Source organism: Suricata suricatta, chromosome 10 (assembly GCF_006229205.1).
Source record: "Suricata suricatta isolate VVHF042 chromosome 10, meerkat_22Aug2017_6uvM2_HiC, whole genome shotgun sequence".
Classification (NCBI taxonomy): domain Eukaryota; kingdom Metazoa; phylum Chordata; class Mammalia; order Carnivora; family Herpestidae; genus Suricata; species Suricata suricatta.
This window is the reverse complement of record NC_043709.1, coordinates 95,797,865-95,818,353: the sequence shown is the minus strand read 5'-3', so window position 1 is coordinate 95,818,353 and position 20,489 is coordinate 95,797,865. Positions and strand designations below refer to the sequence as shown.

At 39.4% G+C, this 20,489-nt stretch overlaps 1 protein-coding gene, 1 long non-coding RNA gene and 1 pseudogene across 4 annotated transcripts in view; 2 read left to right on the top strand and 1 right to left on the bottom strand.

The window, feature by feature from the left end:
* The window catches only part of LOC115303498, a 68,786-nt gene extending 62,253 nt beyond the window's left edge, over window positions 1-6,533 (top strand). Inside the window, exons 2-4 of the long non-coding RNA XR_003914086.1 lie at window positions 2,093-2,179; window positions 4,961-5,068; window positions 6,369-6,533. This is a non-coding gene — a long non-coding RNA (uncharacterized LOC115303498). The remainder of the gene's footprint in view (window positions 1-2,092; window positions 2,180-4,960; window positions 5,069-6,368) is intronic.
* The window catches only part of PZP (PZP alpha-2-macroglobulin like), a 42,423-nt gene continuing 25,446 nt past the window's right edge, over window positions 3,513-20,489 (bottom strand). The window contains exons 12-30 of one of the 3 annotated variants that reach the window (XM_029953281.1): window positions 18,091-18,232; window positions 16,980-17,208; window positions 15,964-16,090; window positions 15,479-15,600; window positions 14,977-15,028; window positions 13,769-13,852; window positions 13,306-13,482; window positions 12,947-13,034; window positions 11,650-11,806; window positions 11,260-11,334; window positions 10,672-10,852; window positions 9,772-9,995; window positions 8,008-8,226; window positions 7,716-7,843; window positions 6,347-6,437; window positions 5,606-5,674; window positions 4,771-4,873; window positions 4,274-4,315; window positions 3,513-3,679 (exon numbers count right to left, since the gene is read on the bottom strand). In XM_029953281.1, the coding sequence (XP_029809141.1) occupies window positions 3,657-3,679; window positions 4,274-4,315; window positions 4,771-4,873; window positions 5,606-5,674; window positions 6,347-6,437; window positions 7,716-7,843; window positions 8,008-8,226; window positions 9,772-9,995; window positions 10,672-10,852; window positions 11,260-11,334; window positions 11,650-11,806; window positions 12,947-13,034; window positions 13,306-13,482; window positions 13,769-13,852; window positions 14,977-15,028; window positions 15,479-15,600; window positions 15,964-16,090; window positions 16,980-17,208; window positions 18,091-18,232 (2,333 nt within the window). In that variant the 3' untranslated portion in view covers window positions 3,513-3,656. Of the gene's footprint in view, window positions 3,680-4,273; window positions 4,316-4,770; window positions 4,874-5,572; window positions 5,675-6,346; window positions 6,438-7,715; window positions 7,844-8,007; window positions 8,227-9,771; window positions 9,996-10,671; window positions 10,853-11,259; window positions 11,335-11,649; window positions 11,807-12,946; window positions 13,035-13,305; window positions 13,483-13,768; window positions 13,853-14,976; window positions 15,029-15,478; window positions 15,601-15,963; window positions 16,091-16,979; window positions 17,209-18,090; window positions 18,236-20,489 lie in introns of those variants that run through there. The other 2 variants (XM_029953283.1, XM_029953282.1) reach the window with 2 other exon arrangements.
* The window catches only part of LOC115303497, a 2,403-nt pseudogene continuing 1,721 nt past the window's right edge, over window positions 19,808-20,489 (top strand).

Genomic DNA, 20,489 nt, shown 5'->3' with positions numbered 1-20,489 from the left:
GTGCCCTATTTTTTCCCTGTGGGGACCCGGGATTCGCGCAGTCCGTGCAGGGGGCGAGGTGTGCCGTGGAAATGCGGTCCGTGGTCCCGTTCCCAAAACCAAGTTCGAATTGCTCGCGCCTGGCGCAGTCACCGCTCCGGCCGCTTCCCGCCGGGGAGTGCGCCTCTCCAGAGCAGCCGCCTCTCACAGCCACAGACGCCTCTGATTCCCCGCCGAGATGGCTTAGGGCTGGGGGCTATTCCTCCTCTTGCGCCACCCAGGTTCGGGATTCCGGCTACCCAGCAGTTATCTATGGAGTGGGTCTCCAAGCGCAGCCAAGCGTTCTATACCTCTTCCCCAGAGACAGTTCTATGAGCGTGTTCCGACTCTGTCTCTTCCCTTTGTCTCTCGGGCACCATGCGCTTCCCCCACGTTGGGCTGGGGAACTTACCTCCCCTGCCCGTCCCGGGCTGGCCCGTTTTCGGATCTCCCCCGTTCGCCCCCACTCACTCAGGTATCCTTGAGGTTCTATTCCTTCTGGAGTTCGTATTTTCTCCTTCCACCCTCGCAGATGAGCGTAATATCCTTCTCAGTTCGATAAATGGTGCAGAGGGAGTTTACAGAGCTCCTTTCCTCTCCGCCATCTTGGCTCCACCTCCTATACCTCCAAATTCTTTTTAAGAGTAAAAACAATACAGCAGTTCATGTTTCAGTAAGTTATCCTTACATGTTGTTCAGGGAGGGAAGCTGGGGAACAGAAATATTTCACTTACTTTAGGAAAAGAAAAATGAGCATGCATAGTGTCAGTTCAGGTGTGTATGCGTGTGTGTGTATGTGTGTGTGTGTGTGTGTGTGTGTATTTTGGGGGTAATATATCATATATGTCATATATATATATGTATATTCAGGAAAAAGAAAAGAAAAGATAAAGAAAGGGGGAGAACAGGCTAGTTACCATTTTGGTAACTTCCATTTTTTATGTATACATCTCCAAAACCTCACATTACTGGATAAAAACATGCAGAGACTTCTGGTGTTTGGCTCCCATGTCATGATTTTCATGGATAAAATTACCATCTTCCCAATTTCTTCTTTGGTCCCTATTTGATTGATAATGCCATTACTGCCCCACACATATATTCTTTCTGCTTGCACAAGCAAAAATATGGTCCTAGAAATATGGAATTTTAATCCTAGGATTCAATAAAGAGCCCTAGCATTAAGAGACTTAACTCTTTTTCTGGGAACAGTGAAATGTTAGGAAAATATGTTTCTTAATTCTCCTTTTCCTTATGTAAAAATGGATCAGCAATACTTGACCTCAGAAGAAAGGGATCAGAATTCACTACTTGCATCATTTAAAGGAAAGGACTTGTACACAGTTCATTCTTCTCTTTTTGGGAAACCTAGGATGAAATTAAGGAGAGGATTTCTTAGCCTCCTGGCTGACCGCCCCTCCTGTCCTGGCTCTTGTTTTCCCATCTAATCCCTGTGATTGAGAAACCTCTGTTTCTTACAAAATTCTCACATTTGAATCTTTTGGGTCCTCTTTAAAGATTTCTCCTAAATTTTCCATTTCGAAACACTGTGCCTTGATTCTGAAGAAGGCCAAGGAGAATGGTTTTTCACATTGCTTCTAGCTTTTTCTCAGGATCAGAGAATTAGATTTAATTTTTTTTGGCAATGCTACTTCATAGGAAATGTTATATTCACCCATCAGGATGCACAGAATGTCTAATTATTTTGTCTCTGTGTGATGTTAGCAATTGTTGATCAAGGCATACATTATTTCATTATGAGTTGCAAAATGGTTTAGATAAAATGAGAAAATATAGAAAAATCCCTGAGGTGTTTAAAATAGTTTGCAAATATAAAATTACATCAATATTTAATTTTTCTATGAAGAAGGAGAAAGAAGAGAAGGAGTAGAGGAGAAGGAGGAGGGGAAGAAGACCCACATAAGATGAAATAAAAAGTAAATAGACAAAATTCCTCCAACCCTTATGGGTTGAGAATTCTTTGATCAAGAGGACAGCAAATGAAAGATAATTGGGCTTCTGAATCAAATGTACGTCCATTTTCCTCCTTTTCTTTTCTCTATCCCATTTAAAGGAAGCTGAAGACAAGAAGAAACCCACAGTAAGGCTGAAAATGAGAGGAGATAAAAGTTCTCCACCATTACCCTGAAAATGAGAGGAGGTAAAAGTTCTCCACCATTACCCTCCACAGAACATTGATTTTAGTAGTTATGGATGAGATAACCCTGGGGGATTTGGGGAGTCCAATGGGGAAGTTCTAGCACTGCGCTGGGAAAAAAAATCCGAGGATAGATGCACTGAAGAAGGTAAGAGGAATATTTTTACTTTGGCTTCATCACCATCCCCTAAAGTGGCACAGTTTGGTGGCAGGAGAGACACCTATGGCCTGTGATTTTTCCCATGGGGAAAAGTGAGAACATACTGAGTGAGTGTCCCATTAAAGTTGGGCGTGGTCATGTGACTTACTTTAGCCAGTAGAATGCAAATGAAAGTTATATATACCACATTTGAGACAAAGTTTTCTTTTTTTTTTTAATGTTTTATTTATTTTTAGGACCCAGAGAGACAGAGCATGAGAGGAGGAGGAACAGAGAGAGAGGGAGACACAGAATCCAATGGAGTCTCCAGGCTCTAAGTTGTCAGCACAGAACGCGACACAGGGCTGAACCCATGAACAGTGAGATCATGACCTGAGCCGAAGTTGGGTGCCCCTGCCTTTTTTTGATATTTATTTATTTACTTTTGAGAATGAGCAGGGGGAAGGGAAGAGAAAGAGGCAGACAGATAATCCCAGTGCAGAGCCCAGTGTGGGGTTCAAACTCATGAAGTGAATCGTGAGATCATGACCTGAACCCAAATTAAGAGTCAGACCCCCAGCCGACTGAGCCATCCAGGTGTCCCTGAACCAAAGCTTTAAGAGCCATTGCTTGATTCAGCTATTTCTCTTTCCCCTCTTCCACAGGAATAGTTTATCCTCATAACAATACTGGGAGGTAGGGTCTATTACTCCCATTACTTTGTGAGGAATCTGAAGCAGTTAAGTAACTGCCTGAGTGACTCTGCTGGTTTGGCAGGGACGAAGTCAGCGTTTGACCTTAGGCAGTCTGGCCCCAGTGTCTAGACTTCAACCACTGCACAATACTGCCTGTCTCCAGCACATTCTTTTACTCCAATCATTTTAGTCTCTTGTGAAGCCCATTTCTGATGTCTTAAGGACAAACACTTCTTCCTTCCTCTCAAGAATATTTATGCCTTACTAATCAATACTACTTACTTATCTCTAAGTGAAGTCTTCTGAGACCAATGAATGAGTTTTTTTCCTAAGGTCTCTCAGAACATAAACTATTTTCAATTATTCTCTGTTTGATGTTATATGTAATATCTGCAGCTGAACTATCAGCAGATGTTACAGATTCTTCACATTATTTATAATTATATAACTCTTCATGGAAACATGTTATTGATATATGATAAATGAATGATTGAACAAATGATAGCTTGATAAGAAACATATTTATTCAATAAGCCTCTTTGATGTCTGTTTCTTTGATGTCTGTTTCATAGCGACAAACAACTCCATTTCTTCTAAACAGTATAGGACAGGGAATCCAGCAAAATATGTAGCCTAAATATGGTCCTCAAACATTGCCATGCTCTGCATCTATGGAGAGAAGAGAAACATAGGAAGGTTGGGGGAGGGGGTTCCTCAGGAACACTCCCTCAGTTGAGCCTGGGCAGCAGAGTGGGCTAGAGCAGGGATTGGCACACTTTTGCTGTGAAAGGCCATATGGTAAATATTTTGGATGTTGCAGGCCTTGTGGCTTATTCAGCATATGGAAACAGCTGTAGAGAATAATATGAGTGTAACTCTGTTCCAATAAGAACTTCATTTACTAAATTAGATGTTGGAATCACTTCTCTGCTTTTTGGGTAAGATCAAGTGTAGATGTTGGACAAGATTTGACAGGAGAATTAAATAGTTGTCCCTTTGGCTGAAGGAAGCAAATTAGCTGTGATATAAAATGTTGCAGCTATCTTACAAACGAACAAGCAAAAAAAAAACTTATTGACTACTGATAATAGTGTGAATTTCTGAAATTGGAGAGCCTACAGTAGTTTTCTCTTTGTGTGAGAGTGTGCCACATGAACTGTCTTGGGTCTAAAATAAGACTTGTAGAGAATTTTAAATTTAGGAAAAAGTTTAGGGAGCCTAGTTCATGCGGGATAAGGGTAGTCTTGGCATGCAACCTCTTACCTGTGCTGCAGGGGGCGATGTATTCAGCAATGGCAGACTCATCTGAAAGAATCGGATGAAAAGTCTATAGAAGGGAGCTCATATTAAGTCTATTCACTTTAATTTTGGAGAAAAGTACTTGTCAGGATTGTCAAAACTCTACAAAAATATACAAGTGTTGAACAGGATAGTAAAATATCTATATTCTAACACTTGTTTGTCATAAACTGCCTTTCCTTGTTACATTATCTTTTTATGTGGATTATGTTCTCCATGTTTCTAAAATATTTGAGAGCAGTGTCCAGATATTCTTTGTTTTCAAATTTCTAAGTTTCTGACTTAGTAGATAGTGATAAATTTGTTCTATTAATAGTTGGTACAATATGTATCTTAGAGCAAAGATACAAATAGATGTAGAACTGACTGAATGGATTAAACTAGGATCTGTTGTAACAACGGATTCTATTTCTTGGCTCTGGGTTGAAATTATTTATTTGTTTCAGTTTCTACTCACTTACCTGTCTCATAGTAATCATAGACTTTGACAATCGCTGGTTTGAGTTCCCTTACTGGGATATCTTGCAGAACTGTGAAGGAAAAGCTGAGTGTCTGATTTGTGACCTAAAAGGACAAATGGGAGTAATGAAGACTATAGAAACTGTCCTTTGCTTTTCCTTGAGTAAATTATATTCTTTCTCTGACTCTCAGGCACTGGTGTCTTTTAGGCAAACATTTATGGATTACCAGATGGATTTTAAATGCAACTTTGGAAACACTTTACTGTGAACAAAATTCCCAGGATTTTCTCCTAAACAGGTGAGACAATCCATTTTCTCTTGTAGGCTTCCCTATGAGATTAACACTCTGGGCCTATGTGAATGTTTTCTAAGATGCAGAAACTTGGCTTCGTAACATTTGTAATTATCAAGCTATTTTTTGGTGTGACTGGATAAGACGTTCCCTTTGCTTTATAGTCAGATTTGAAGATATTCATGAAGTCTACATTTTATTTTATCTTATAGAGTGATGCATTAGAATGTTAGCACTATCATTAATTAGCCACTATTGTATATTTATTCTTTTGGGGGAGCTCTTCAAAATAACAGACACAATAAACTTTTTGATCTATTGAATTTCTACTTGAAATTTCATAGAACTACTCATATTCCAATTTTAACATAATTAAAGGGAGCAGAACACTCCATGGGTCTAAAAGGAGGTTTTTATTCTTTTAGAACAAAGAAACTTTCTGAAATCACTGCTTTCCTCATATTACTTATTTTCTAATGAAGAGAGCCACTTAAAAAGACCATCAAGTATCTATAGTCTCAGCCAAAATGTCAAAGCTCTTACCTGTTCCACGTAAATGAGGACATGGTTATTACTGACTTCTGTCCTGCTCACATGACTAGATCTTTCGAGCTGAAGAAAATTAGAAATTCAAAAAGTTAGAAAGTGAGAGCAGATCATAGTAAGGGACAAATGTCCAAGTGATATCAGCGCTAGGATTCTTATAAATCATTTTCATGGTTAAATGGCCAGGGTACATTAAAGATATAAAAGATGGGTGAGGGGAAAGAATCACACTTGGATACAGTATTGTCATGTCTTGACTGTGAAAAAATCATCTGGCTTTCTATGAAGAGAAGGAAGCCAGTATTTTCAGATCAGGATTTCCACCATGCTTCAATATCCAAGTAACACATTAGACCCTCTGGCATCGTTGATGATTCTAGCTCGCATTGATTCTATCATTGCCAAATGTTTGAGAGAATATCTGCCAATTTGATACTTAATAAAGTCTGTCTTTCTTGCATTGTTATAGTAAAATAAAGTTTTGTGCCCATGTGCTTTTAATTCCCTAACTAGAATGTGAATGGCTTAAGGACGGGACTCCTCTTGGGTTTCTCAGGTATTATACAAGTCCTTTGACTTAGAGACAAGTAAACAATTATTGAATTTAATATCCTGGGCTTGAGAAAAATATCGTGGGGGACAGGATGATAATGATAAGGCTTTGTTATTGGTATGCTCCTAGTTTGAAGATACAAAGCATCCTTTGTATGGAATTTACTAGGCTTAAAATTCACCTACCATTTTTATTGTTGGTTTCAAGGGGATAAAACCAGATACCATCTTCACATCAACAATCACCATATTGGAGACAGGACGGCTCCCTGTGTAACTACAGTGTCAAAGGGAAAAGGAGTAAGGGCTTTGTACGTGAAAAAAGTCAGAATCCCTCTTTCAAGACCTACTATAAACCTGCTATAAAACTTCATGAAGTTTTCTGTGACTTCTGCTAGAAATCTGTATTCCTTGGACATGTATGACACTGATGTTTGGAACCTGGAATGTACATCGGATCTACAACTTGCTAAAATCATAGATGTTTAAACCCTAGTCCCAAACTATCAAATCAGAATCTTTGGGAATGGAGCTTGGCAATCTGCCCATGTTAACACATGATAGTTTTTGGACAGTTCATCTTTGTTTGTTATTTAGTAGGTATTACTTTTATATTTCCAGTTAACTTGAATGTAGCATGTCTCCCAGAGAGGCTCCAAAGTGTTATAAGATCAGATAGACTTTTATGTTTTACATTTTTAATAAACTGGTGTGTTTTTTTTTAATTTTTTAAATGTTTTCTTTCTTTTTGAGAGAGAGAGAGATAGCATGAGCAAAGGAGGGTCAGAGAGAGAAGGAGACACAGAATCCAAAGGCAGGCTCCAGGCTCTGAGCTAGCTGTCAGCACAGCACCGGATGCGGGCCTCGAACCCACGAACTGTGAGATCATGACCTGAGCTGAAGTCGGACGCTTAACTGACTGAGCCACTCAGGCACTCCTAAATTGGTGTTTTAATTAGTGGGTTATCTGAAATAAGATTTGTTTTACAATATTAATATCAGTATTAGTTACATAGTATTATATTGCTGCGATGTTTTCTTAAGATTCCTGTAAGTTTTCGATGGGTTATTATAGAGCAATTTCTATCTCTTATATTTAATTTATACTTCTATTTAATACTAGCATTTGCTATTTATCTGATTAGAAAAATAATGCAGTAGAATATAATTATTCAGAAGAGGTAAGGAGGACTTACTTCAACCTAAAGTACAAGTGTTTGTGGAAAATAATTGACTCTTCAGTGATGAGTTGAACAAAAATTAGTGTAAAAGTAAGAAATTTTCAGAACATTTGAATAGTACACATTTTTTCTATGACATTTTAAGACCAAACTTTGCTTTTAAATGCTTTTGAACTATTACTGAAGTTTTAAGACAAGAAATATTACTAAATAAAAGAATCATTTCATGATGATAGGAGATTAGCTTCATTAGTAGATATAATAATTTTCAATTATATTCACCTAAGAGCATAGCTTCAAAATATATTATTAATTACTGATGATTGCAGGTAGCTTTTAGACTCAGGATTGGGTGATTCAGTCAGAAGTCTTACCTGACATTCAGTGAGATTTGGAAGCTGGTGTGAGCTTTGGGTCCCTCACAAGTATGGGGTGCAGTCTGCACCTTCAGATTAAATGGGGAGTCCTCCTTTTCTGGAAGAATATTGTATTTCATGGATGTCTGTGGAACAGCAATGCACCATCAGTTTCTCTCTTTGCCTGGAATGCCTCACTTTTTCATCATTTAACTTCTCCAGATTTGCCCTTTACTTGTTGAGGAACAAAAGACCAGAGCTCCTCTTTCATTCAGTAAGGTTAAAATTTCCAGCGTAACTTGAGTCTCACCTGAAGATACACACATCTTTCTCCAGTCACTGTTATGGCATATTCCCCAGGTAGCTCTGGTAATGAGATCTGATGCAGTAACAGGAAGTTGTTTTTATCCACTTGGAAGTTCATGGAAAATGTTTGTGAATTTTGAATGGTCACCTGTGCAGCCTTCTCAGTCCTGGTGAAAGTGGCGGCTTCATACCTGGACAAGGCATGGAGAGCCACCACTGTGTCCTGGAATAGATGAGTGGAGAACCCATCCCCAATGAGTAAGTTTTTGATAGCAGGGATTTGCCCCAAAGTCTATGTTGGTTACCACAGGGGGATGATGGCTTTTACCCCCTGAACTTCACATCTCTGATTGTTTTTCCCTTTTCTCTGCCCTTCAAGCACCATTAAAGTGATGCTACAATTTCTGCAAATGAATGAAAAGATATCTGATGCCAATTGGCCCTGCAATTTATTTTCACATGTATTAGTTTTGTCCTAAGGGACTATTCCTTATATCCAGAAACTACAGCCTACTCTTTCTCATCAATGATGCTCTTGGCTATAGCTTTCAAAGATTGGGTCTAAAATTAACAAGTTAGGAAAAAGAGTGAATGGTGTTAATTTAGATAGAAGAGTGATCAAAACTGGCCATGAGTAGTGATATGAGATGATTGCACTTTCCCAAGTTTCTTTCCCACTTTTATATAGCTTATTTTCATTTCCCACACCTAATTTCCCACTATGTACATCCTAAAATATTGGAAGAGGTTTGTAGAGGGGAAAACCCAGAATCTCTGGAAATTTAACACAATCACTCATATCCTCTGTAAAAATATTTCCAGAACTTGGTAGGAATAAAAGAAAACTCCAAGAAGATCAGTTTAAAGGAGAAGAAGGGATTTCGCAGGGCAGGCAGAAAGGAGTGAAGAAGCTGAACAGAACTTCTCAATCTATTGTTCTATGAAGATCAAAGTGAACTCTACTTGGTCACTTTCCTTTTATTATTTTAAAGAATTTTTAATGTTTATTTATTTTTGAGAGAGAGGGAGAGAGAGAGAGAAAGAGAGAGATAGAGACAGAGAACAAGTAGGGGAGGAGTAAAGAGAAAATGGGACAGAGGATCCAAAACAGGCTCTGTGCTGACAACAGAGAGCCAATGTGGGGCTTGAACTCATGAATTGCAAGATCATGATCTGAGTAAAGTCAGACAATCTACCTACTGAGTCATCCAGGTGTCCCAGTCACTTTCCTTTTAATCATACAATTCTCTGGTTCACCTTAAAGGGGTTTTTGTTGGAAGAATCCTACAGATGTTGTCTGGAGCCAAGAACACTGTTTATTATCCAGTGGCAATTTTACCTTATCTCAACTGGGAGTAGGTAGGGTGCTATTGACCACCTGGTGGGGAGAGGACAGGGGTGCAACTAAACGTCTTCAGTGTCCAGGACAGCCCCTCACAACAGTAATTATCTGATCCAAAATGTCAAGAGCACTGATATCCAAAAACCCTAGTCTAGAGTGTGGCCAATGACCAATGTGCGCAAGCTTTAAAGAGGGCTGTGTTTATGGTAAGTAGCCACATTGGTAGGGTATTAACATAGCCCCTGGGGAAAGTGCTTTTGGGGAATGTCTTAGGTCTGTTTACTTCATGTTCCTACTGTCCTCAAATATTCCTAAATAACCCTCCCCAAGATTTAATGGTTTCTTCTCTTTTCCTTGTAACTGTTTTGTTTTCAAGCTTCCCATATGCCAAGTGGATCTGGAGAAGACTATTGGGGAACCACAGACCTGGGTGGAGGAGAAACCCCCATAGGCATTCTGTTGCTTTATGAGCCACCTCACGATGTGCGTGGCAGAAGTCAGCTCCTCGGAGGTTGGGGCAGGCTGGGCTGTGAGGTAAGCGAGGAGCACATAGGATGTCATCTCCACCTCAGCGGAGGGAGCCCGGGGTTGGTAAAAATGCTCCACTGGTGCCCTGGGTTTCTGAGGTTGCTCCCAGTGTACTGAGTTGTCTTAAGGGTAAGAAAAAGGAGAGAATCCTAATTATCAGTAGATGATACATGAAAACACATTTATGTTACATGGAGCTGAAACTAATACAGAGATGGAGTAAGGTCCTGTCATGAGCCCCCCAAATCTCCCCTGTGAGATCATGTCCTGAGCTGATGTCAGACGCTTAATCAACTGAGCCACTCAGGTGCGCAAGAGAGTTCTCTTATTGCTTGAGATATTTCATAGAAACTGGAGGATACATTGGAGTATAAAACCTATCTATTGCTCCCAGAGGACTTCTGTGATCATCTCTTTTGCAAATAGATATAAAAACTCTTTGAAAATATTATTGCACTTCCTGGAGTATGGTTTTTTGTTGTGCCTCTTTTCATTCAAGTATAATTTCATTCAAGCAGGCAGATATCATTTAAAATATATATAAATTAAAAAATACATATATGTAGCAGTTAGGAATAAGCTTCCCTAATTTACCTGCAGCACTGTCTACTATGTGACACCCTGTATAACATGAAATCACAGAGAAAACATTTTTATAAGAGGTGCTCTGATATCATAACACATGATTGGATAAGGAATTATAGATGAAGCTTATTATTTTCAGCAGAAACATAGTTCTTCTCTTTTTGTAGTATCAGTAGAAGCAGTAGGGGAAATTGTTTTACCATTCCCTCTCACCTTCATTCACAGCTTCCTCATTAAGAGAGTTCAGTATTTCTCTCTTCTTATCTTGATTTCCCACTAGGGCAAAAGCGTAGGCCAACAGCGCCTTGGTGTAGCTATGGTTCCCATGGGTCCCCTCCTTTGCTGTGTTCCAGGCAGACTCCAGACAGAACAGGGCATTACGAATAACAGGGTGCTGCAAAGAGGCAATGAAGTCAAACTAGGGAAAGTAGTGGATGGGGCAAGGCCTGGGTTGGATGGTGTTAGACAAATGTCATTCATGGTTGTTAGCCAGCCAGGTAGACAGCCTGATATCCACGACATTGAAATTGAAAAAATATTTTAAATCTCTTAACTTTATAGTTAAGTCTTAAAAGAAAAAGGCTACAGAGCCTGTTTTTAGGATTAGTTTTGTACATAGCCTGAGGGCATTGCTAGACAAGTATAAATTCCCTTTAATGGATTAACCACAGAGCTCAGCTAGCTGAGAAATGCCTCAGCCTTGAGCAAAAGGAACATTGAGACTGGGCTTTTCATTGGGCGTGTTGCAGACATCAGGTCTGTAGTTTTCATGGTAGAAAATGGGATTGAGGTGAACCTTACAGTGACAGGGAGAGGAATTTCCAGAAGAGCAACAGTAACATAGGCAGAGAGGGTCACTTCATCTTCTACTCCTCCCTGTGAAAAAAGGGAGAGAGAGTGAGAATTTTTATCAATCCTATTTTAAAATTTTTTGATATTCTTTTCTGCTGTTTCATGGAGACTCTCCTCAGCATCTGTCTTTATCAAGCAAAATAACATCCTCATGCAAAGTACATTTTTTTCTTCTCAGGTCTAATATTCGCAGGTTTAATATTCCTTCCCTGATGCCCTCTCACAAATACTGGACTTTGTCTTTGCAATTTCTCTGTGCGCTTTTTCTCCCATCAGCTTTGGAGGAATGTTAGCATTTGTGTATCATGACGTTCAGGATAAGTACTTAGAACACTTCACCTTAATGGCATTGTTGAACAGTGACCCAGAGCTCCTGAAACAGCCATCTTCCTTCTGCCTTTGGGAGAGCCAGGTGAGGGCTTGGGTGATGTGTGCTTCATCGATAAAGATGTAGGTTCGGGCCTGGGAAAAAGTCTTCAGTACAAAGGCTGTGAGCCTAAAGAGTCAATAAACCATCACTGAGAGTTTGGAGACTTTTTCTCTTAACCTGTCAGCTTCCATATTCTTTTTGTTTAGTCACAACCTGTTGTTAAATGCATTATCTTGCTTTCTAAAGCATTTCTGTGTCACTTTATAGATTCAGGTGTCTCCTAGTGTTCTTGGGTAGGTAGTTAAGATATTTGTTCTCACATTCTGGAACTTCTGTATTTATTTCTTTTCACAGATTTCCATTTTTAAAGCTACTTATTTATTTTGAGAGACAGGGAGAGGGCATGAACAGGGGAGGAGCAGAGAGAGAGGGAGAGAGAGAGAATTCTAAGCAGGCTCTATGCTGTCAGCACAGAGCCTGATGCGGGGCTTGAACTCACCCCACGAGTACTCACCATGAGATCATGACCTGAGCTGAAATCAAGAGTCAGATGCTTAACTGACTGAGCTACCAAGGCGCCCCTTTTTTCACAAATTTCTTGCCTCCTCTTCTGCATCTAATAGTCTAATGAACTACTTTTAATGCCCTGCTTCAGTAAATATTTCTGTCCACCTCACCCAGCTCCTCCACCATTTTCTGGGTCATTGATTTACTCTTGTTTTCTTGTGTGGTCAGACTTATTCAGGATAGATAGATAGATAGATAGATAGATAGATAGATAGATAGATAGAGTGGATGGACAGACAGGTAGATGGATGGACAGACAGAAGATGGATGGACTGACCATGATGGATGGATAAACACAGAGAAAGAGAGACAGATAAAGAGTGTCATCTAGTAGAAGGTAGTAAAGTACACTCAGTGAGTAATGGCTACTGTTTTTTCTTGCCTGTCACTAGCATCTCTCAGTGCTGAGCAACAACTTATGAGGAAAAACCACAAACTTGCAATGGTCTCTTAGCAACATGAGAAAGAAAATATACTGGGTATATTAGATATAAAAATAATCAACTTCCAAGTGTTCTCAATTCTGCCCTTTATTGGTTATTTACACCAGAGACATTTACTTATCCATGTTGTTTATCATTTCCTCCTCTGTAAAATGAAGTGGCTCTCACTTCACAGGATAGTTGTAAGAATTAAATAGGCTACTATATGTACATGTTGTGAATTCACTGTTGAAACTCAGAATAGATTTTTTCTTACCAAGTGTTGCCCTGGCTCCTGCCATATTGCTCTCCAAAGGGGCTATAGGAGCCATCTTGGTGTTTGTAGTTAAGCTGTCTCTGGTAACCTGGAATGCAAGGTTTAATCAGTTCGAGAAGTATTATAGAAAGGTCAGCCACCCATACATGCATCCAGAAGTCACAGACATTGTATGGTCTCTTATGATAGGATCTATCATAGTTTTATGGATATGTCACAACACAATATCCTATTAAATGGTGGGAAAATTGTCATTCTCACAAAAATCACTATCATTAGCTTAATATCTGGTAATATAATTCAAGTTTAATCAGGAAAAATCTCATTAGAGTAACCAAGTAAACTTTTCTTGGTCTCACCACTGATAAGATAGCCAAGGGCCTTGGACTTGAGCTCTGCAGTCAACTGTTGGGTTTCATTCAGATAGTTCAAGACATAAATGTTTGGAGCAAAGAGGACCATGTTTTGTTCCCCACAGCCATAGGGCATCTGGAGGAGATTCTGTATATTTTGCATAGCAGAACCTAATATGTCACCTGGGGAAGGTGAAAGATTAGATGTCAGAGTAATTTCAGCTCATAAGTAGCTAACACTATTAAAAACAAATGATTTTCATATTTAGATTTATCATTTAGGCAAGGTAAAAGTTCTATTTAGAGAGCGAGACTTCCAGAATCCCAATAGAAATAGATATTGTCAGTAATTTGAGATTTTCAACACAAACATAGATACATAGGTAGATAGATAGATGATAGATAGATAGATACAAATGTATTATGGCTGCTCTTTTGTCCCAAGTTTCCTGGGTGCAAGAAGACTCACCCAAAACTGAAAAAGAGGCTCTGGCAGATTCTTTGACCACATTAGGTGGGAGCTTCAGGGATAACTTCTCAGACGTTTCAGTGCCTTTGGAAACAGAAAACCCATATAGAAGGATGGCATCTCTTATAGCAATATGATGTGGTGGTTAGGAGTGGGGCTTCAGAGCCACCCTGCTTGGATATGGTACAGGTCCTGCCACTTACTAGCTATAAACTTAGATAAATTACTTAACCTCTTCATCATCTAACTTGCTTGTATGATGATTCAATGAGGAATGCATGTGTGTATTAGAGCAGCCCTCTGCAACATGTTGATTCTCAATACATGGGAGCAGTTATTATTATTATTATATTCAGCAGTAGTGTTATTAGGTCTCCCTCAGGGGCCTGGGGCCCAAGGAATAAGGACTATGGCTTATGGTTAGATTACCTTTAATAGTCCAGCTCTTCTTGGCACTAGATGACTACCAGAGTCCTTTCCCCTCTCACTTTATTATGTTTTGTGTTGTGCATAGTGGCTCTCGAGAAGGAGTGTGGGAACTGTTGAGGGTGTAGAGTTCTTTCATTTAATTGTATAATTCTCTGATTTCATTGTTCTCTGATTTTACATTTTCAATTGGTCCTTCTCAAATGACAAGAAAAGTGTCATATACACTATGGATGTAGCACTAACACTGCTTGTGACAATTTGTCACTATAATGTGACAATGTAATTTACAAGGTGTATCTTAATGATATGATAAATTCCTAATGTAAAGTGGGTTTTCTTTTTGCCATGAAAAACACTTTTTTTTTAGTAATTTGAGTACAAAGTGTCACACATCTCATCATTTACTATTTTAAAGAATATTATTGTCATTCAAACTTAGCATGACTTTGCTCTCTTTCTACCTAGACTATGACACTCTAAGGTACTGTGTCCTGACTGGTTCATGATCAGCCACTGGGCTATGGAGGTAAAGGTTAAATGTAAACTGAGCAAGCCCTAGTCGTAGTCTTGTCTGTATCCCTAAGCCACATTAACCCAGTCTCTTGGGCTCAGTGTCCTCTTCTATAAAGTGTGTGTTAAGAAATATTTATTGATATGCCAATTTAAGGGAACATTCTAATAAAAACGGGAGATAATATGTATGGACATGCATTGTCCATATGACATACATATCCCTGTGAGGCATTATTCTCACTATGATTATGAAGATAGACTCTTACCTGAAACACAGATCATAGAGTTGAAAGTCTTCTCTTGCTCAATACCTTCAGGCTGGAGCAGGGGTAAAAAAGGAGAAAAAGAGTAAACATCCAGTTTTGGGGGGAACAACCATAGATTCATTGCACTGAAGGGTGAGGTTTACACTAAAACATCTTACTTATTACCAAAATTATCAAATTACTATAAATCCATAAAATTTGAAAAACCAGGGAGATCAGCACAGGAGAAAAAGAAGTATAATAAAGAAAGAGGCTCCATGTTTGGTGTGGAGACTCACAGGGGGCTTGATCCCATGGCCATGAAACCAAAATTGAGAGTCAGATGCTTAACCAACTCCTATAATACTTTTAGGACAAGAAAGTCTATTAGTTTTTACCAGGTGGGTTGTGTGAGTATGGTGTTAGTTGTCCTTTATTATCTCAAGGATATGGTCATATTTTTCATTGTTACTACTGTTAGGGTCTCAGAAAAATATGTCAAAGTGGAGCCAGATCGACTTACCTCGACCAACAGGGTTTTGATGACTGTGTCTTTTCTCCCAGTCTCAGGGACCTCAGCAACCTCATTTCCACACAGCTCTAGGGACTGGACTGCTTCTGCACTCACCGAAAAGCTCAGAGTCCCTGAAACAAAGAATGTAGAAAAAAATGAGCATTCATCTTGACAGCAGTCCAAGCCTATTCCTAAGACCTGAAAATGACTCTGTGCTCTGTAATCATCTTGAAGGGCTGTACTTTAACCTTACTATTGGCTGGGATAGGAAAGAAAGCTGAAAAAAAAATCAAGGTTAATGTCCACTGTGCCCAGGTACAATGAACGTGGGGCTTGGGTGCAGTGGGAGTAGTAGGAGGCCATTGTGGGTAGAGATCATAAGAAGGACAAAACTAACCTTATGGAATTGTATTTGTGAGAAATAAAAAGGAGAAGATGATGTAAATAGGGTTCAGATATATACCACACTTGTTAACTGAGGGAATGTCACTCACCCAGAGTTTTAGGAGTTATTGTCCAAGACAGGGTTTGCCTCTCATTTACACAGATGCAGTAGGATTCCTTTCCCTTTTCATTCTGGGATTGTAGAAAGGCTGGAGAAGCCTTCAGTTGCACACTGACCTATCGTTTGCAAGTGAGGCATAGAAACAAATGACCATAATATTGAGAGACAAAAACGCACAGAATTGGGACCCCATATGAGATGATGCACTAAACTGAGATTAGGAAAAAATTATGTCCTATAAGTTCATACATGCTTTGAGCAGTAGGAGAATGGCAGTGATACAAAGCAAGAATGCTTACTTACTAGGAGGTTCTGCCCTTTGCATTAGAGTAGATTTGAGAAGTCTGCAGGTATAGCAACAGTGGAGGGGAGGGAAAAGCAACAATGGAATATTGCCCATAAGAGCACTATATACTGGTTCTACCTGTTGGTTCCTACTTCTCATGTAGATTTTTTTCCTGACTTCTTTCTTCCCTTCTTCCCTTCTTCCCACTTTCCTCAACAAATATCACCTGTCTACTATATACAAGTATTAAGAGGTTTTTGACCTTGAGGATATTGTGTTACAAAGGGCATAATTTATATACAAAACTGTGACATAATTTACAAAGAAATGCATGCTGTAGAAGTTATAAGCATATTGTGGGCATTTAGAGATAAAAACTTGAAGACTTGAAGAATGACACTTGTGGAACTAAGAAAACTAAGTTTTCTGTCAGCATCAAGACTCTTCCGGACAAAAAGCTTATCTCGTGGTAAAGAATTCTGCCAGATTCAGGAAATTTTCTTTTTAAATGTATGTGGTTTGGAGATCCTGTACTTGTAGCTCAAATGTCATTGTGTTATCTGCCTGATCATGTTCTCTCTTGCTTAGCACTATTTACTTGCAGTTCTAGTGCAGAATTCCCAGTAGTAAGCACAGTTTTGGGAACAGAATCAGGAGATGACTGACTGAAGAAGTCTTTGATTCTATCCGTTCTTTCGATTCACTCTCATTTTCCTTACCTGGATGCATTTGGGAAGGTAGTTTAGGACGGTGGCCTTGAGTGTGAAGGCCTCTCCACGGATCACTGAGTAGGGCATGGTGAGCTCCACAAAGAAGGGCCGGAAGGTTCGGAGGGAGGCGGGAAGAGAAAGACCAAGTCCAGTGTCATTGGACAGACAGAGGGCCCCCGCCTTCCACTCAGTGATGGTATCAGGGACTGTTACTTCCACTTCAGCCACACCTGATGAGCTAAGGAGTATAGAAATGTGAAGAACAGAAAGAAAGCAGGTGAAACATCTTGTCTCAAGTGAGAATCAGTATGTGCACATGAGTACACCAGATTATGTACTGGGAAACCAAGTTGGGAAAATAGTAGGTACTAGATGGAGCCTCTTTCCCTTATCAACATACTGTGCCTTAAAGAAAAATAGTTGAATGTGATTCAGTTTGGTCCATAGGTGTCCCTCAATGTTGTACAATCCCATAAACAACCATATTTAAGAATCATGATGTATCAAACAGACTATTACATTTATGTAGCCCGATTTGTTTATGTGTGTGTTCCAATCTTGTTTATGGATGCCTCTCCCCATAGCATTTAGGCAGTCTAGCATTTGGATATTTTTAGCACCCATGTCTATTTTCTGGCAGTCTCAGGAATAATCATTTTAGAATTTCTGATCTCTGAGACAATTTTATCTACATAATATATTTTTATATTATATATTTTTTAAATTTTTAAAATGTTTTTTATTTATTTTTGAGAGACACAGAGAGAGAGACAGTGTGAGCAGGGGAGGGTCAGAGAGAGAGGGAGACACAGAATCTGAAACAGGCTCCAGGCTCTAAGCCATCAGCACAGAGCCGATGCGGGGCTCGAACCCATGAACCATGAGATGATGACCTGAGCCGAAGCCAGACGCTTAACCAACTGAGCCACCCAGGCGCCCTGTATTTTTATATTATATTTAAAACCTATATAATAAAAGCATTTTCTTAGACCTATCTTGAAAGGATGAGAGGTTAAGACGATTGTTTAGAATTTCTCAGAAAGGTTATCTTAGAGTTGAAAATGCTAGAGGATCCACATTCGCTCACCCACAGCAAATGGAGGAGAGTGAAATTACTTACTCCACGACTACCAACTCCCAAATCCACGTTTCAGGGAAATAAGTCCGTATCATTTCAGAGATTAGCTCTGGATTTTGCATATTATTTATGGGCATTATATTATGTGAGTCAAATTGAGGACTATATGGACTTGCTGCCATTCCTGCTAATAAAATAAAAGAAAATTACAATCTTGTTAAATAAAAAAGCATCCATTTGTGGTGCATGCATGAGACTTAGAAGAACAGATTTTCAGTTTTCCTGCTCAGATGGTCTCCTAAGAGTTGTAGAACTTTGGAAGAAACTTGTTGAGCCCTCATTCTTTGAGCAGACAGGAGTCTTTGCTAAAGGTAGAAATTCCATGTATCCTAGAGATAGTATAATTTTATATGACTGGAAGCTCATAGAGCAAGAGAACTTGGAGATGCATTTACAGATTGTGGGGGACGTAGTGGGTTTTCAAGGTCACAGAGTATAGTTTCCTTGATAAGAAGGACTGAGCAGAAAATGCAAAACTATCTCAGGCAACACATGTTCAATTGTTTGAATTACCAATGGGTGAACAGAATTTAATAATATCAATTCTTTGCACTGAAATGAAGCTTGTAAATTCATTGTTCTCTTGATAACAAAGCTAGAGTATTGTATTTTCTTCTCTTTATTTCTTGAGAAGGAGAAATAAAAAATTCAAGATGCCATAGAAAGATGTTTCCATTTGCTACACAGAGAAATTATTTACAAAAGTGAGGGGACAGAGAACTAAACCTGAAAGCTTTCTGGTCCTCGTTGTGCCTGAGGTTGTAATTGAGTTTGGGTTAGGTTCTCCATGCAAGTACCCCATGTGATATTTCAGAATTGCCTCATGAAAGAATATTTACTAAAAAAAATTCCAGGCATTTTTATTCGATATCTCTCTCAACTGCCAAAAGCATCAACAGTAATTAATTAATATTATAAAACTTCTTTCCCTATGTCCTTCCATATGGTAGCCATCTCTTTTTATAACTTTAATTTCTCCCTGATGTCTTTGTTTTTTTACTCTGATGTTGAATATATTATTGGTACTTAAATTTTAGTATCTAAGTGGATGATGCATCTAAATAAGTTGTTTTCTCTTTCTTGTTACAGGTGCCAAAGGCCCTTCAACTTCTCCAGCTATTACAGTTAACAAATAATTGCTTAATGTGTTATTTTAACTACATTTATTGGATGATATTTGTATCTTCCTTATTGTCTCATTCCCAAGGTCAACTTCAGATCCTTTCACAGCGTTTCTGTTAAAATTCTATTCTTCCTCATGTCACAACCCACAGACTCTACTGTAAATGCCTTTAGACTCATCTCCCAAGACAAAATGTTAATGTTGTTGTTATTATTATTATTTTGCTTCTTTTCCCCATCTGACTTCATCAAAATGTGTTGATCCCTGGATACATTCACTTACATTCTATTTCACTGCTGATCACAAAATACTTTCAACTGGATATTCTGTTCATGGCTGTAAAAGGGCCACTCAATTTAGCTTTGTAATTCTTGTATTCATTTTTGACCGTTACTACTTTCAAGCAAAAAAGCATAAAAATTCGAGAGCAGCTGAAACCGGTTTGGGCAGAGCCGCTCGGCGCCGCCGAGGGCTGCCTAGGGGAGCGCTGGCAAGGCGTAGATGGCGGGCGCCGGGCACCTCCAGCCCGTTGCCTTCGCTCTCGGGAGCAGCGGTAGCGGCGGCGGCAAGGGCGACGGCGTGGACCCGCGGACCTGGCAGCACAACACTCTAAAATAAACCCATCAGAATGACACCTCCTCAGGTTACCTTTGAAGTAAGAGGAACTCTTTTACCAGGAGAAGTTTTTGCCATATGTGGAAGCTGTGATGCTTTGGGAAACTGGAGTCCTCAAAATGCTGTGGCTCTTCTTCCCGAAAATTAGACAGGTGAAAGCGTGTTATGGAAAGCAACCATTGTCCTCACTAGAGGAGTATCAGTTCAATACCGCTACTTCAAAGGGTGCTTTATAGAACCAAAGAAAGTGAAATTATTATTGACGATGGACAGTTTGGAATTCACAATGGTGTTGAAACCCTGGATTCTGGATGGCTAACATGTCAGACTGAAATAAGATTATGTTTGCATTATTCTGAAAAACCTCCTGTCTCTATAACAAAGAAAAAATTAAAGAAATCTAGATTTAGGGCAAAGTTGACATTAGAGGGCTTGGAAGAAGATGATGATGATAGGGTGTCTCCCACCATTCTTCACAAGATGTCCAACAGCCTGGAGATCTCCTTAATAAGCGACCATGAATTCAAGTGCAGGCATTCACAGCCAGAGTGTGGGTATGGCTTACAGCCTGATCGTTGGACAGAGTACAGCATACAGACAATGGAACCAGATAACCTGGAACTAATATTTGATTTTTTTGAGG